The following is an 18,111-nucleotide window of genomic DNA, read 5'->3' on the forward strand; positions in this document are numbered from 1 at the left end:
TCATATTTAAAGCCATTGCACATTCTTTACTGTTCTTTTTATAAATCTTTTGGCAGGAAGCCTAAGCAAGTGGCCCAGCTGGAGTTGCTGATTGTAGCTCCCAGAAGCCATACTCGCTGAGATCCAGTGCCTGCTGCTCGCCTTGCATTGCTCAGTTGAAACAACTCCCCACCACTTTGCTCCTTGCGAAGTCCTCACTTGGGTTCTAGCAGCCACCACCAACAGCGCTCCTGTGGAATGTGAATCCTGGACAAGTCTGACATTCAAACACGAGTAAGCCCTACAGTGTTGTCTGTGATTGGATTCTCTGTGATGCAACTGAGGGGACAACCTCTGAAAGAAAAGTTGAAGAACAGAGCCTGTTTGATATTTGTACGATCTAGTGCACTTCTGCAAAGACATTGCTATAGATGATTTTCTTCTATAGTGAAGAAAATGCTATATGGTGTGCTGAGACTCAAAAAAACCCAAACCAAAAAAAAAAAAAAAACTTGGCTACTGTAGATGCACCTAGCTCTGTGCCAGGTAGGCCTTATTCTACATATATGCCCAGTCTGGTTCACCTTCTGCCCTACTACAACACATCAACACCCAAGTGAAGATTGCAATTTCTCATTTTCATTAGGTGCATGCACTCAGGCCTTGTTTTCCTTTGGGCTTTTCCCATGTCCCGAGCCAAAAGGAGATCTGTGTGCTGGCCAAGTTTTTACATGCTTCAGTGTAGCACTAGACCGTGTTCTTTCTCCCTTTACAAAAATCCAGTTCCCATCTCGGTTTACCCACAGATGCTAGCAGCACAACTGAAAGCTTTCTCATGTATTATCTACGGACAGTTCATTTATTAGCATTTGGAAGCCTTTTATGCGTTTCAAGAAGGTGGGGTTGTCCTAGGAGCAGCAGACCACAGAGTTGTTCTCCTGGCTCTTAGCAAAAGTGAGGTGAGAGGCACAGGAAGATTTGGAGAGGAGGGGTCCTTTTCTGTCACTAATACAGACCCAAGTCCATTGAGTACAAAGAAAAGACATGCTTTAATCTCTCTAAACTTCAACAATACAAGGAAATACACACTTTTAATTCCAAATGATGGCCAGGGTCGTAACTTTCAAAGAGGCTGTGTGTCTTATCATCTTAAACTGGCCTTGCAAATTCCTTCTCTGTCTAATCTAAAGACTTCTTGAATGATTCTGCTTGTCACCTGTCTCTAACAGCTGCAAGTGCCCGTTTCAGATATTTCAGAGGTACAAAAGTTGTTCTTTATTTTGAGGACAGCTGTCTAACAGATCAAAACAGAAAGAAAATTACCAAAAGCAGAGTCACTGAAAATTGAGTCGTTATAATGGAACATTCTTCCATCTAATTTTTTGGTTCTTGGGTTGACTCCTGGCTCATCTGACATCCTCTTGGTTATGCCGTAGCATCTCAGATGCAGCAAGTGCAACTTCCCAATTTTTTTGTGGTCAAACACAGAGCTCCTGGGTTATCTTCACTTGTTCACTGTCAGCAGAGTCTGTAAGTGTTTGTTGTTTGAAGAGAATGTGTATCGTGATCAGCTGTCTTTCTATTGCCTATACCGTAATTAGTTTTTAATTATTTTGATGAAACAATAAATGTGGCCCCATGGTATAGTGTATGTATACACTATACTCCAACTGGTATAGTGTATGGAGCTGCTTCTTCTTACTCAGTGTGCCTCCATTACTAATCTCTTCTAACTAGGAGCCTGGAGTCTCCAGTAAAGCCTGACTCTGGATTCCTGGTTGAAAGCAAACGTTACTGCTTTCCTGGAGGAGGATTTGTTCCCTTTTGTAGCAGCGTATTTCCTGCCTTCCTAGGTAAGTGCTGCTGTAACAAGTGTCTGGTCTTATCACCTTTGAATGGATTGAAAGTCCCACCTCAAGACCAACTTTTATGGCTAGTGGAAAGTAATGCTCTGTGGTGTTGAGTAAAGATTTCACTAACTTAACGAGCTAAATATATTTCCAACTTCAATTCTCGATGGAGTTCTCTTTCCACTGAAGTTGTAGTTTGGAAATGTCCATAACGGCCATGATTAGATTTCCTTAAGTCTGGTTAGATTAAGAGTTTGTGTGTCTTAAAAAGACTACTTCTTACTACTGTATTTGACTTCCTGCACAACAGCTTCTCTTTGTTTGTTTCATTGGGGGTTCCCCCCTCAATGAGTAGGTGGAGTTGGTATTGGCTGTCAGGGAGAAATTATATTCATTCTGCTGTAACCCTCCTCAGACTTGGATTTACCTGCTGCTGGATAGATGTTCAGAAGGTTCAGTACATTGTGTTTGTTTTGTAGAAGTGTCTAAAATAACCCAAATACTCCGATTCTTAGTTGTCATCTCTAAAATGGTGTTGGCAACATCTAATGATACAAAGTTTTTGTGGTCTTCAGCAGTCCGGAGCTTGATCCCATCTTTTAATTTCCCTACGATGTGAAAGATCTGTGATACATATGATGTAACAAAGATATGATAGTATCATTTTAGGGCTTTAAAACACTTTTATCTTCCAGACCCTCAACTGGTGTTTATATTTAGATCTTGAAGTAAAATAGCTTTTTCTGAGAAGTCAAAGGACAGTGGTTGCAAGATCTGATATCTTTGAACACTCTGCACTAGATCTGTGCACGATATTCAAGTGGGAATGGGTGGGACTGTAAATAGCCAAAAGGAAGAGAGGGAAATTTTCACATCTGTTTCTAGACTCAGTGGTTAATTAAGTGCTGGTTCATAGTTAATGAAGACACTATTCTCAAAAGTGATGTTTAAAATAGAGTTCTAGAAATCTAATGTATGGTATGTCATAAGGTACTCCTAAATAACATAGGAGCTGGAATTTGTTGCTGTCTCATATTGTTACTGCTGTGTGATGTGAACCTCCAGTTTTTATGTAGTGATGCAAAAAGATGAAATTTTGTGATGGAAGTTAGTGACTATTTTTGAAAGGTGTCTCTCTGTTGTGCTTCTCAGATGTTGATTAAAAAAAGAAAAGTTGCAGTACAGGAGGAAGACTGAGAGCAGAGGGAATATCAGATATTTTTGTATTTTTGTACACGGTTCACCTTCCTTCATGCATTTAGTGGTGGTTTATACTTGGCTTTTCAGATTATTAGCTTTATTACAGCCTGCTCTCCTGAAACGTAAAGCACCAAGTTGCTTCTTTCAAGTGAAGATCTTCCACGTCAAAACTTATTCTAATGTGGTTTTTTCCCCATAGTAAATTATGAGTATTTTTTCCCCTCCATCTATAGACGTAGAGAAATAAAACCAGCAGCTATGTCTGCAAAGGAAAATGGAAAAGGAAGTGATTTAAAGAATTTGCTAAGTACCGTAATTTGGATGCAGGCAAATTTTTTTTTATGACAGGGTTCTAGCTTTAGGAATGGTGTAGACTTTTCTTATTCTTTTTATATTTGACATCTGTAACTTCAAAATTGTTCCTCAAATAGGAATAATTCATTCCCTTCTAAGACCAGAAATGAGAATCTGCTGGGAAGAAAAGGGCAAAAATTGAAACTGGTTGCGCACCTTTTGAGAGGAATCACTTAAGCAATTATTGCTGTTATTTAGCTTCAAAAGGGAAAAGACACAGTGGTATAGTAGTGAAGTTAGGAGAATTAATTAAATCTTTGTTCTGCAATGCGTTGTGTTGTTCAGACTGTGTGAGATATTACTTAATCCCTCTCTGTCTCTGGTGTCTCTGAAAGATTAAGAATGCCTTCTGAGCACTGCAAGAAGCTTTATCAGCCACAAAAGACTTGAAGTGATGCAAAAATAAAATTCCATTGAGACAAAAATGCAGGGGTGGACCTTCGTTCCCTTGAGACTGTATAAGAGTTCCTAGAACTCAAGAGATACAAATGTATTTACATAGAAACTCACCCCAACAATGGAGGCTGGGTTGCAAAAGAGCTTACGAACTGCTGGAAAATAAAGCTGCTCTTGGACTTCTTACATTTGGGGAAGTTGAAAGGTTAGTAGGCGTGCTCTGAGCAGAGATGAGACCCTACAAGGCAGCGATGGCCATAGTCCAAACGTGAGTGGGAGTACTTGGGCTCAGCTGGAGCAGAGCTGTGACCCAAGCTCAAGAAGTTGCACTGAGTGAGGGATGCCTCACAGACAGTGGGAAAAACGTTCGCTGGGCTAGGCATTTCCCTGCTGCAGAGGAAGAGGTGGACATCACTTATCCGAATACCTCGGGGTGGGACATATCCACATACTCTTGTGCAAGGGACAACTAGGAATTGAAGCAACAGTAGGTGGATGTGTTAAGAAGGAAGGATGGGTATTTACCAGGGAGCCAGCAGGACAGGCAAAAGTTGGTTTTGTGTTGGATGCAGAGTGGATACCAGTGGGGAGGCAAGTCGGGGACTGGGAGGAATTTCAGAGCTGAGGGTGCAGTTTCCCATTTCACCTGCCTCCCTGGGCCCAAAGCAGGCTGCAGCTGCTGCGAGGGGCAGACAGCTGGGCTGTAGACACAGCCAGAGCCCCTCGCTCAGCCCTGGGGACAGGGGGCTTTGCGAGCGGGATGCTGGGCCCAGGCAGCTGCTGGGACAGGCAGCATAGGCAAGGTGGAGCATTCGGTTTCCCTCCTGGCACCTCTTTTGTGCTGTTGAAACAGTCATGAGTCGGTCTTCACATATAGTTGAGTTTGTCACGTAGGTACCTTTGGCTCCATAGCTGCGCGGCTGAGTGTAGTTTTGTGTTCTCATGTTTCTGTTCACCTTTTCTCTGCACTGTACTGTACTCCCTCTGCGCTGAGCATCTGCAGCAGTTTGAACCATTGCTGCAAAGGGGGATTATCTTTCATTTAAGATGACGGAACCTCATCACTTAAACCTCATTTATCGTTCATCCCATCATCAAAACTGCAGACATTCTGTTATTAAACACAGGGAGAGCATGAGCGTCCTTCTTAAGATCTTAAAATCCAATCAGGAAGGTGTTTTGGAGACTGAAGTTTGGACTACATCTAGCAAGGGGAAAGAGCTGTCACTCAGCACAGATCTGTTTATAAATACTGCTTTCCAGAAGACAACTGACAATTGTAATGGGGCTAATTCTTCTAGCAGCATTGGCATAACACCATCAGGGCTGTCTGGCACTGCACAGGATACTTCTTCCGTGAAAGAAAACTAATCCTAAGCAAAATGGTTTTAGTGTGAGTTATGTTCCTTAAAGTGCTATTACTGCAAGTAAAACAAGTGGCTTCATTTCTCAGTGTTTTAAAATAAGCTACCCTGAAATCAATATGGATTTATTCCTTGTCTCTTCCCACAGTATCCAGAAGGATCTTTCCATTCCTCTTTCAGACAAAAATGTATCTTCATTTAATGTATATTATGCATTGCACCTGCTGTAAAACAGAATGTACAATTTGATTGACTGTCTTGAACCGATCAATCCCTGCCCCCGAGCAATTTCAGCTGACTCAGTGGTGATGAATAGTGCCCCTTACGGATCTAGATCTAACTGTGACGCTAGACTTAACAGGTTCTATTTTTTGCTAAATGATGGTTTAACTTCCTTTTTCACATGAAAGTGTGATTTCTATTCATATTTTTTTTTCATTCATAATCTGAGTAATGCCTGACTTTTTTGTTTAATGTACATGAAGTCTTGTCTTGTTTAATTATGTAAGATGTCCAAAGGCTGCATATAGTGGCTTGGATTTTTCAGGACTTTATGGTTTGTAGTTTAAAAGCCAGAAGTCAAATTTGGTTGTTGTGGGAGTTGGTTTAGCTGTATGAGAAGATGATGACCTTACTAGTGTTTTTCCATACCAGAAGCAGATAGTTTCCAAAGCACTTCAGCTGGAGGGGCAGAGTGTAAGTTCTATTTATTTTCAGTGGCATCTCCATGGTTCTGAACGTCTATCCAGACTCTTTGTGGGCTGCAGCTGGCTAATTAAAAAGCAGGGTTGAGGTCAGCTACTTCTGGTATCAGTGTGGGATAAATGCATGTTATGGAGCAACTTAAGGAAGAATGGCTTTTAGGACCACAGTTTCTTTGAGCAGAGACTTTGGGCAACTTTGGTCCAGAAACACAAGCTTCACCAAGAAATAGCTCTGGAGCAAAACAAAATGTTTTGAGCATCAAAATGTCATTTGATTCTGGGTTCTCCTGAAGGCCATAGCTACTATTTCAAAGAGCTGTATTCCCAGGAAACAGCTCAGCCAGCCCAACAGCAGCATGTTTGGCCTTGTTAGAGGAAACTCGCTGTCTGAGCAGCAGGTAATTGGCTGGCTCACTTAAATAAGAACAAGTATAACAGAGCAGGGAGTAATTTCTTACTGCTTATTACTATTGCAATAGTCTGATATGCAGTTATTTGCTAACAGAAATGTTACGACTATTTCTGATTATCTGACTTTTGCACTACTGACTGCTGTACCAGAATGTATCAGAAATGAGTCTGGATTCGCTCAAGGTGGTTTTCAAATCCAAAGCTCAGGCTCGTGGGAGAGTTGCTCCCTGCAGGAAGAGATGCAGATGCTATCACTAGCCCACAAACACTTCATTAGCATTAAACCTTGCACTACAGGCAGTGGGATTAGCTATGTTTTTCTAAAAACAGATTATTATTTTGGAAAAGGGGAGGGGAATTGATGGCAGGCTTTACAGCTGGCACATAGCTGAATTTTATACTTTCACATTGTCATAGTATTGCACTGAATCTTTGTATCTCTGTGTAGATAAGCAGGTGATGAACAACAGCTGCTGATAGCTGCAGGCTTAAGGTTTGAGAAGGTTGACATTAGAGTTCAGAACAACCTCTGCTATGTAACAGGTGTTTAATTACAATTTTTAAGCTTCTACAGTCTACCACACCTCTTACATCCAGATTTTTTTCCTCTTTCAGACAGTAGCTAATCAAACCCATTTTTGTGCTGGATTTAGTGTCTTGGTGTCTATCTTCTATACTAAGTAAAACTGACAATGTGGACAGCTCATGTTTATAATAGGCTGATGTGCATTTCCCTGGCCTGCAAAGCGGGGCAAGGACATGCTTGCTTACTGTCTCTGTGCGTTATCATCGTCTTGGATATTGCTGAGCACTGTGAGGCGCATTTAAAAATAGAAAGGTTCTACAAGAGGTTGTTTTTTGTCCAGCTCTCGCTGGCGACTGAGCCTGGATGAGCTGCTGTAACAAGATCACAAAACAGAGTCCTGATGTGCCTCCTTCCACTGAGGCTGGGCCCCTTCAAGCAGATCTGCTCCAGAAGGGAGAGAGAAAATGCTTCGAGCTTTCTACTCACATCTGAAAATCGGTTTGGCAGGTATCATATAGCAAACTTCCTTCCCACTTACTTTATCTGCACTGTGACTGAGCAGTCCCTGGGGAAGTATTCGGTTATATCAGTGTATGGCAGCACTCCCTAGCACCACAGCAGATGTCTGCATGTGCATTAAAGATGAGAGAGGATGATCTCCAGCTCTGAAATATAAGGCCACCCAGGGGACAGAAGTAAGGCAAAAACAAATGGCCAGAGATCAAGACTTGTGCAAGAGGGAGCACAGTGGTTCACGTAAACAGCTGTCGTTATTAGAGCTGAGCTGATTCCTCCTGAATAAGCAATCCTTTTTAAATATGCTGAACCTGAAACAAGTTTGGGGATGGTCTTCTCTGAGAATAATCTAGTTTAGACAAAGCGAATGATTCTGTATTTTCCTCCTGTCTAGTCAAAACAGGCCTGAACCACATTATTTTGCAAATGAGAACATAAATTTTGACTAATGAAAGCATTTACAAGTACTCATTACAAGTCTGCAAGCAGTCAGCTGTCTTAAAGAATTCAAGTACAGCTTGAAGGTTTAAGGCAGCACTGCTGTCAAATCTTGTAGGGAGACCTGAGAGCTGCTGTGCCTTCCTCTACTGGGAGAGGTAGGTGCAGAAGCACAGAAGGCAGAGGAAGGGTAGCAAGAGGTCTTATCTGTGCTCAGAAAACTGATCCAAGCTGTTCCACAACCCATCTGCCCTAATGATTTTCTGTCACGGCATATCAGGTGGCTTTGAGCACCAAGATTCAGATGTGCCCAGCAGGAGTGTTGACTTTCCTTCTGTGAAACAAACTAGCCGGTATTCTTGAGTCTAAAGCCCTGTAGGAAGGAGCCAGGCTCTGCTGGAGTGACTGTTATTTAACAGCCTCGGTTTCAGTTAATACTGTGAAATAATACTAATCCACGCAAGTGTTATTGGTGGATTATATTTCTCTCTGCTTCCAGGGGTAAGGAAGTACATCACAAGTGACTGGAGAACAAAACCATACTGAAATCAGTCATGTGGATACAGTTTAAGAGTGTTTGAAGCTCAACTGCACACACTAGGGACTGTTGCTGGCAAAAACACACAGCCCTTCAAATTCAATTTTCTTTAAGCAGTTTGTCTTTGATCTGACCTTTGTAACAGATCCAGTACAGAATTGACAGGTTCTGAATTGATGCTTCTCTTTGCTGTCACCAAGCAAAATCTCAGTTATAAAAAATTTAAAAGAAACATATGAGTATTATTCAAAGTTTTAATGCAAGTTTCTTTGACTTTTGAATTAATAAAAATTTTATTCTTTAATAAGAAGTATTCACAATACCCTGCAGAAGCAGTGCAAAGCCAGTGTTTTGTGCTGATCCAGGGCTATGATTTTTAGTTAAGAGTAGCTTGGGCTATAATTACTCCCACCTTCCTTCTGGTCTGAGCTACAGGCACCTGTGTGTTTCAGCTGCTCCTCACATTTTGCTATCCCAGGAGCCTGGCGCAGGGGAGCTGAGCTTCCTCACAGCCAGGAAGCTGCTTAACAGCCCAGGCTCAAAGAGGAAGGCAGCCAGCAGTAACCAGCTGGCTAGTTTAAAGGTACTGTAGATCATTGATGCTAATTAACCGATGCATTCATGCAAGTTAGGTCTTGCTAGGCTGTTCCCCGTTCTTTACGTGACGAACCTCCCACTTATACTAACTCGAGTTTTACTGCTGCCATGAAAAGAAAAGCCTTTCATAACAATTAAACTGTTATTAGTTATGTTACTAGTGGTAGGGTCTATTTTTCAATTTCAAAGCAAGAGTCAGGAATACAACAGAACAGATTTTAGAAGCCTGTGCTTGGGTGAGAAGATAATACAATAATCTTCATGCTACCTTCTTAACCTAGATGAACAAAACAAACCACTCCAAAATCAGTAGGTATGCATGGCAGTATCTTGTTGAGATATACTGCATCTTCCTTGCTGTCCTCTCTCACATCTGGTCGAGAAAAAGATCTAATTATATGGATTACAGTAGACTTAGTAAGGCCTGCACCTGTGCTAAGCTATAAGCAATTACCCTGCTGTTTGTTAGGGGAGTTATTCTCCTTTCTTTCTCCAAAGTTGCTCTTTCTCGACTTTCCCAACAAATTGCAGAATGTCTTTAGCAAGAAGTTCAGGTTCCTCCAAAGCTGCGAAGTGGCCACCTCGAGGCATGAAATGGAAGGAAACTATGTTGGTGTATTTCTTCTGGGCCCAGGCCTGGGGTGTGTGTATGACTTCATTCGGGAAGGAGGCAATGCCAGTGGGCACTTGTACTGTGAGCCTGAGAAGAGAGAGAATAATTTTAATCTTTCACTTAACTCGGCAAGAAATGGGAAGTCCTGTGGAAATTTTGTTCTTAAACAATTGGGCACACTATTAGGCAATTAAAACTTTACTTTCTTATCCTTAATTTGAACACTTGACAACGCTCCCACTCATGGGGGAGGGGGGGAAATTCTAATTTTTGCATCAAGTTTCCTCATGCTGCATTCAGGGCACAAGAGTCATGTATTGAGAGGAAAGCACACGATCTGACAAGGGCTGGAGAGAGATTTACAGTGAAGATTACAACTAGAACATGTTGAGCCTGTCAGGACAACTGGAGGGTAGGCAAGGGAAGAAGTATCTTGAACTACTGCGAAGGGGGAGGAGAGGGGAGGAATAATAAGAGAGTAAATTTGGACTAGTTCAGAGGAAACATTTCTGACCGTGAGACTACCCTGTAAAGTTGCTCTTGCTTTTAAGTGGAACAAATGTACAGAACGTTTTGCACATTAGTAAGTGTAGGGAAGCAAGTGGATTTGAGGGGAAAAGTACCTTAGAAAGTGGAACAGTCCACACTTATAAACAGAGCAATATTTTCTAGATTTAAATATCCCATACACATAGGCTTTATTGTCAGAAGTGACAGACTTTAAAATTTAGATACAAAAGTTATTGGGCACATCACCACTGGAAGCCTGAAAACAGGGTGCCTAATTTTACATAGGACTTTAAGATTCTTTCCTCTAGGCACATAGAAGCTCATATAGCTCATCTCATGTAGGCAGAACTGGAGCAGGATGCTGCCCACATTGTAGCCACAACAGCTTCAAGAACAGAGTCAGCTTCCTGGGAGCATCATTGCACAGCTAAATAAATACCATAGCACCAAGCTGTGGTTGCGAATACCTCAGGGCAGGTTTAAGCCTTCAGTAATACTCAAGCTGACAAGTATATGCAACCAACCTGCTGTCTTAAGTGTCTGCACAGCAGGAACATCAGTCTTAATGACTTTCAAATTATTCAGTTTGTCAGTATACTGAAGTTGCTTCCAAAGGTAGGACTTAAATCTTTTGCAGAAATAGGCAAACTGTGTCCAGAAAAGTACTAGAACTACAAACCAAATAAACTATAAACAAAACTGACTGCATGACTCAGTCGCAGGCTAATTTAGTAACTGAAGTAAAATCTGGAAGTCCTTGCACATATCCTAGTTGAATACACCATGAATGGGAGGTCTTCAAGCAGTACCTCCAGTCAGATTCTTCTTACTGATGGTTCAGGATTCTTACCCAATTACTGTGTTTTCCAGGCACAACACAGTACATCAACTAACAGACCTGTCCTGCAGAGGAACAGTGTGATACAGCATTGCTTTTCCTCAGCATTCAGAAACTTGCAGCAGCTATAAGACACAAGCAACCTGTCTGCAACCATAAAATTAAGTTCAGGCCAAAACATTTAAAGAAAAACTGCACTTACCTTTCGTGTTTCTGTGTGCCTATCCCCTTCTGCAAATTTTCTTTGTAAAAACGCATTGAGGAGACTATACAGCCTGACACCCAGTAGATCATGATATTGGTGAGCAGATCATCCAGGTTAAACTTCCTGAATAGGTAAGTCCAGAGATTGCTTAGTTAGAACTGAGTACCATTTTGCATTACTTTAGCAGGGACTTGACTTTGGTTTGGTTGTAAGAAAAAAGTTACAAGGAAAAAATAGTTAACTTGGTTAAGAAAAGAGTTGAGAGGTGAAGTGCGTTACTCCCCTTCTGTCTGTCAGTAGCCAAATAAATATGTTAAAGGCTTTCAGACACAAACTGGGAAGTGACATTTTAACTCCTACACAGAAGGCAGACTTCAGCAAGCACCTTATGCCCCAGCGTAGCTGTCTATGCTGTCCATAGATGGGAGGGTAGGAGCAGAAGAGCACATGGAACAGCTTGTGCCACTTATTATTCATAATTTGAAATGCTACCATGAGCCTTCAAGAGAGCCATCACACCAACATGTGTTGCTGTAAACAGTGCATGTTTCATATCAAATTATTAGCTGTATGCAGTGCAAACATTCTATTCAGATCTATTGTCCCTGAACCTTTTCATAACATGCTCCTTCCCTCCACTCCTGCCTGGTAGCTCAGCAATTTTCAAAGCGGACTGCATCTCAGATTTCTGCTGCACACTAAGAATGATCCTTTATTAGCAAACAGTAGGTAGATGAACCAATACTGATCAATTTAAAGCTAATTCATAGAGAGTTAAGTATTAGTATTAAAATGAATTATGAGTTCTGTTTTCCAGCATCTTAATGTAGGTTAAACTTTTGTTTCTGTCCTACTGACATTCTTCCACCTAAGTCAGTTTTTAATCCCCAGAAGTTGCAGGGTGTATGTCTTTTATAGGAGATCAAAGTCGGAAGGGAATACATCAGCCTTCATTGCCTATTTGCTTCTTTGCATGCTGTAGTACAGCACTGCACCATTTGTGGTCACTACAGGATTCCTACAAGATGCGAGGCGATCAATTCAGACAAACTTCTTTAGCTCTGGGCTTAGTCATCTCATCCAAAATGGCATAAGAGGTAATGCTTACCTCTCTACTCCTCCATCCTCTAAATTATGGAATTCCAGATCAGTCCATGTCGAAAACTTCTCCAAGATGTATGCGGCCAGTCCTACAGGAGAGTCATTCAAACCACAGCCTGCAAAGGAGAAGGAAATTTTAACCAAAATTGTGATATGACTACTGACCACAGACTGTTATAGAAGCAGCCCATTATAATACAGGGTAGTTGGTAACTTTACAAAGCTATTCCAGTAGCTGTGTTCTTAAATAAGTAAGTAAAATACTAGAACAAGTTGGAGCCATTTATTGTGGAATCATTAACTGATAGTATCTGCAAACCAACAGGCTCTGCATTAGCTCACACTGTATGTTTTTTGAACTGATGTAACAGTATTGGATTGCTGCTGGCTGTTTCTTTTTTCTTGTAAGCTAATAAGATTAAGTTCTATATGCCAAGGAAGGTTTGCTTCCATGAATCTGGAAGTTGTCATGTATTAAACAGCATTACAGGACCAAACCCACATGCCTACACATGACCAGGAGAATTTGCACCATTATCTAACAACAAAAACATTTTAAGGATTGTTAGAAAGTCATTAAAGAAGAGCAAGGCTTCTGAATTAGCAATAGCCAACTGCCTTCATGTAGAACAAGGCTGAATATACTTTTTATAGTTTGTTTTTCTTGGACAGAAAAACCATACCTGCACCTAGAACTTCACTAATACATCCTAGTGCTGTGAAATACAGGGACCATGAACTGCCCCAGCTGCTCAGAAAAACCTTAGAAAAAGCTTTTCCTGTGGAGCAGCAATATGTTTGAAGTTCCACCCATGCAACCAACCTTCCTGAAAGATGCCTAACACTACAGCTGGCACAATTTCATCAGTAATTGCTATTTAAACATGATAGTTGAGTTTCAGTTACCAAACAAGTAACATTGACAACTGAAATACCAAGTGTTTGAAAAAGTTATAGCGAGCATGGTTTCCAGATCTGCAGAACTAGACAAGCAATAGCCTGTTCTTATATACGTACTGTGAACAAAGAGTACGTTGGTTTACATGTAGGAAAAATTGACATTGATCCTAACAGTACTTTAATACAGGCGCTGCCTATTTCAGTCAGTTGAAAGCGAACCCCCACTCCATGCAGGCTTCCCAAAGAATAAACATAAAATCAAATCCATGCAAGCCACTTTGATCAAAAGCCAGCTCTGAATCAATCCAGAGTGTAGCATTAGCAAGCACAGCACATATCAAGAGCCAGAGACAACTTCCTTGCATAGGACAGCTTGCAAGGAAGTACCACCAAAAGTCTTGGGAAGACTGTGATAGCCTCCATGGCTGTGCTTCTTCCAGCTACCTTGTGCTCCCTTCTTCAGAGTGTCTCCCTCCCTGTGGGAAACTGCCACCTGCCATGCTCATCTCTTCTTTGTCCTCAAGATTGCAGTAATGCTCCAGCTCCCAAAACACAAACTGGCTGCTGGTTCCCAGTCTGCACAGTCCACTCTGACAGACCACGCACTACTGGCAGGCACAAGAATCAGCCAGGAAACCACAGCAGAAGGAGCATGACTAGGCATCTTTCAGCTGCCAGCTTCCCCATCTTTTCTTAAAGCACAAAAGGAATTACAGACTAGTAATTTTTAGAAACAAAAACTCAAAGGAAGCAAAATGATTTAAAATCCATAAAATTACAATTTTGCCTACTTATTTTAAGAATATACATGCTCCTGTAGGTAAACTTATAGAAAACCATTAAGAAATAGTTTCCTTAGCTATTTTTTTAAATAAAATCCACAAGTGAATTGCACTAAACTACATTCAGTATTCTTGACTCCGTTGTCCAATTCAGTTGCAAAAGATGTTTTTAAAATAGAAACACTTAATACTCAGATACTTAAAGTAGTTAAGCAATCTGAGCGACTAGCTCATCGAGAAAGAACATTCAGCTTTTCTTTTTTCCTTGAAAGTCTGAAAGGGATTCAGAACAATGAGTGAGAACTAAATTTGATTTTACTTTTCAGGTATTACTTATCCCTATAAATAAGCTACATTGCGTGCTGAGACAGCTAAAAGCTTCTTGTAGTTTACATCATTTGAACGTGATCCATTCTCGGTGTTGCTCTCAACATAGCTGCATTTGAAGTAGAATTACAGTCCCCAGTGGTAGCAGAAGTGGAAACATATTAAATAAACTATTTTATTTATGAAAACTGAAAATGAGGTCAGTGGCACATGGAGCATGCTCAATTTTGATGTGCAGATTGACCGCTTCTGCACACAAAAGTGAGTATAATACTACATACCCATATGTAACTTTTTCTGACTTGGATACAGAAAAGGAGCCCACCTTTTAAAACCTCTAACCTTCCTACTTCAACTTTGCTGAAAAAAACCTGATTTTTCTGCATATTTTAAGCAGTATGTTTCATTTCTATGAAAGTATAACTAAAATGAACAGACTAAGTTTTCTGAGCTCAAAAGGTTTTTTTGTTTGTTTGTTTTACCAACAGTATCAGGTTTTGTAGCCTGTATGTGAGCATAGCCAGACTCCAACAAGGTCCTGTAGAGCACTTTTTTCAAGAAGGGAAACATCCGCCTGACATCTTCATCCTGGAAACCGAATAGCCCGGGAAGATAGCAGCCCAGCAGAATGGAGAGCAGGTGAGTGAATCCCATGTTTGTAACTGAGGCTAGATTTAAATGGAGACCTTTCATATGGCTAAAAATAAAAACAGAAGAAGCCCCTACAAATTAATAAAAATAAAATGTGATTCAAAGTTGTTATATTTAAAATGTTATTAACAAAAATGGACATACTTAAATTCTGACCTGCTAATTACATCGTGACCTTAGCTGTACTTTGTGGTGTGACTTTTCACACAAAAACGACAAGTCAAAGGGGCAACTGTCAGTAATCAGCACACACTCCTGGACACTAAGCCACAAATCCTCCTTGTGTTACAAGTACTTATCCCACTCCAGACCCCAGTGGCACCATTACAAAACTACTGCACAACTGTTTGAAAGAACAGGTATACAGTGTATAAACTAAGGTATGTAATTCTGGATCACTGCTTAACACTGAACACTGTAGACAGACACTACACAGTGCTCATATTAGGACTTGGACAGGAACTCTGAAGTGTACAAGAAATAACTATTCAAAGAATAAAACAGCTTTGCATGCCAACCATGCAGCACGGTACCAAATGGGTACTCACTTGGGAGCCATCTGGGCCAGATTGGTGCAGATGAGCCAGCCCCAGTCACCGCCTTGTGCATAGAATTCATCGAATCCCAGTCTGAGCATCAATTCATAAAAAATAGAAGCGGCACTTACAGAATTAAAGTCTGCATTAAAAAAAAAAAAAAGAATACAGTTGCATTAATTCCAGCTACACTTCTGACTCTGCAGCATTTATTCTCCCCATAAAGGCAATGTTCAGTTTCCTAAAAAGCTACAAGTCCATTTTTCCGTGCCTGTCTGACAGCCTATTTGGAAACCATTGTCACATCATCCAGGGAAAGTCTAGAGAGCAAGCAGAAACCATGAGGAGAAAATGCAGCCTTCCTTGCAGACTAGTATTCTCCTAACCCCACCAGTTGCCCACACGCTTGCCCGACTGAGGGGTTGCCAGACTCCCTTTAAACTGTAGTCATACTCCAGCTGAGCCCTATCAGAGGCACTGAGCATTGCACAGGCAGTGATTCCATTTTGTCTACTGTGAGCAGAGTCTGATCTCGATGATAGTTGGAAACTTTAAGTTTCCACTAGTAATGCACTTCTCCAACTCACTGAATGCTGACCGCATAAATCATAACCAGGGAAGTAGAGAAAAGCAAAATCAACCTTCCCCACATCATTCACCTGCACAGATAATTAAATACTAAATTCAGTATCACTTTAAATACTACATCAGTCCAATTTGTTGCAGCTTGTGTTTGTACAATTCAGAGCACAAGCTGGACAAGCAGATATTTGGCTGCAATCTACCATGTAGATACATGAATTGATTTGTTTCAACTGTTGCTTCCCACCTGCCTGTATGTGCTGTTGAATATGGATTCAAAACATCCAAAAGGAACAGTAACAAATTAACTTTACCCTTCCTGCTCACCCACACACAATTCATTAACTCAATTACAATTCATGAGTTGTTACTTCATAACTTTTTATAGTCCTTTGTAAATGATATATACGTTGCTCCTGAAACTCATCAATGGTGTCACCTGAAGTCACACTGTTAACTCCCTCGTCCCACATGACACACAGGATCTTTATTTCTACACTGGGAAAACAAGAAGAGCCAGAAGTTACTGTTTTGCTAATAGGGGCTATCTCACTGTAAGACTAGGCTTGTGTTAGTTCACTTTCTTCTCATACATCATACCTTTTTTGTGGGGTGCTTCTGAGAAACCATAACCAGGGATAGATGGGCAAATGACTTCAAAAACATGTTCATCACTGAGGCCGTGGCTTGCAGGATCCGTCAGGAGAGGGATGATTTTGTAAAACTCATAAAACGAGCCAGGCCAACCATGAACCATTAATAATGGCTTTGCGGACTGGCCTTCAGGCAAACGAGGAGGCTTTACGTGAACAAAATGGATATCAATGCCTGTAAAAATAAAATAATTAATTAACATGCCCAAATTTACCATGAAACTGAAACTAATCACAACAGATTATGAATAAGTCTTTTCTGAAGTCCTTTTTTGGTGAGCATGCAAACACACTGTACTTCTCTGGATCCATTTATCCAAGGACCCTATAATAGGCAATTAAGCAGCACAGCAGCTAAATGAGGTCATCATATTTCTGTTTTAAAATAAATTGGCAAATTAAGACATAGAAGCGAAGCAATCTGCTAACGGTAACACAGTGACTCACACAGCTTAAAGGCAGAAGAGACAATTACATCATTTAGTCCAAGTGCCCTTAAATTTTCCCCAAATGTCCCTATATGGCACTAGATAGGCTTCAACCAACCACAGATGTTTCTTCCTGAAAGGCATACAATTGCAACTTGAAGGCATCAAGAGATAGGGAAATCATCATAACTAGCAGCTGTTTGTTTGGGGGCGTTAATCACTTTCCATATTTTGTGCATGCCTTACTTTCCATTTGAACACGTCTAGCTTCTGTCTCCAGCCGTTGATCCTAATGTTACAGCAGAAGGAATTTAAAAAGCCTTCAGTAAGTATACTCTTGTCTGCGGAGGCCTCCTGTAATCATCACACATCTCAACTGCTGATAAACCAATCATGCTGAATCAAAGACTTGAAAACATGCCTTGCTAAAAGAGAGTTAGTGTTCAATTTTGTAGTTCCTTTCTACCTTTTGTCCAAAGCTTTCAATATCTTTCAGTATCAGTGAGTGAACCAAAACAGGAAACTATGTTCTTGTACCAGTCTCCTCACTGTTAAGTAAAAAGGTAAAAATTGCAGTCCTGTTTCCTTTGTCATTCTTACAATACCTAAGCAGTAGGCTTCACACAGCGTTGCACTAGTTGAACTTGAACTGCTTTTCTTCAAACCCATTCAGGGCTTTGATTTCCAGGAAACAACAATTTGCTCTTACTAGAGCCTAAATGCCTCACTTCTCACTTGTATTTAAGCACATTTTGCTCACATAAACTCCAGCTCACCAGCAGTCCCACCCGTTTCACTGACTGAGATTCCCCCATCCTTGACAATTTTGTGGATTTCTGTATTCTCTGAAAACCTTTCAAGTGATGACAGAAACTTGGAACCTGATATATGGCATGTGTGATCTCGTCTTTTCATGGCTCATCTCCGTAATCGTCCCTAATGTTGCAATTTCTCTTCCTAGTGCTATACGTAGTGCATTGTCCTTAGCTTCTTTTCCCTTTCTTATCTCAGATCGTACTTTTTTTTTTTTTTTAAGGTACGACTTTTTGCTTTTATCTTTTTTTAGCACTAACCATGTTTTATACACTTCAATAAATCTTTTTGTTCTAACC

General features: G+C 40.8%; 1 protein-coding gene and 1 long non-coding RNA gene across 3 annotated transcripts in view; one reads left to right on the forward strand and one right to left on the reverse strand.

Annotated features, from left to right (window-relative positions):
* Positions 1–18,111, forward strand: part of LOC309670360 — a 25,260-nt gene continuing 7,149 nt past the window's right edge. The window contains exons 1-2 of one of the 2 annotated variants that reach the window (XR_014269003.1): positions 1–273; positions 14,638–14,788. This is a non-coding gene — a long non-coding RNA (uncharacterized lncRNA). Of the gene's footprint in view, positions 274–1,716; positions 1,833–14,637; positions 14,789–18,111 lie in introns of those variants that run through there. The other variant, XR_014269004.1, reaches the window with a different exon arrangement.
* Positions 8,517–18,111, reverse strand: part of EPHX1 (epoxide hydrolase 1) — a 23,254-nt gene continuing 13,659 nt past the window's right edge. The window contains exons 4-9 of the mRNA XM_082481256.1: positions 16,519–16,746; positions 15,349–15,478; positions 14,632–14,846; positions 12,148–12,256; positions 11,037–11,162; positions 8,517–9,573 (exon numbers count right to left, since the gene is read on the reverse strand). Coding sequence (XP_082337382.1) covers positions 9,348–9,573; positions 11,037–11,162; positions 12,148–12,256; positions 14,632–14,846; positions 15,349–15,478; positions 16,519–16,746 — 1,034 coding nt within the window. The 3' untranslated portion in view covers positions 8,517–9,347. The remainder of the gene's footprint in view (positions 9,574–11,036; positions 11,163–12,147; positions 12,257–14,631; positions 14,847–15,348; positions 15,479–16,518; positions 16,747–18,111) is intronic.

The sequence above is a fragment of the Vanellus vanellus genome, assembly GCF_965231255.1.
Source record: "Vanellus vanellus genome assembly, chromosome: 3".
In the NCBI taxonomy this organism is placed as follows: domain Eukaryota; kingdom Metazoa; phylum Chordata; class Aves; order Charadriiformes; family Charadriidae; genus Vanellus; species Vanellus vanellus.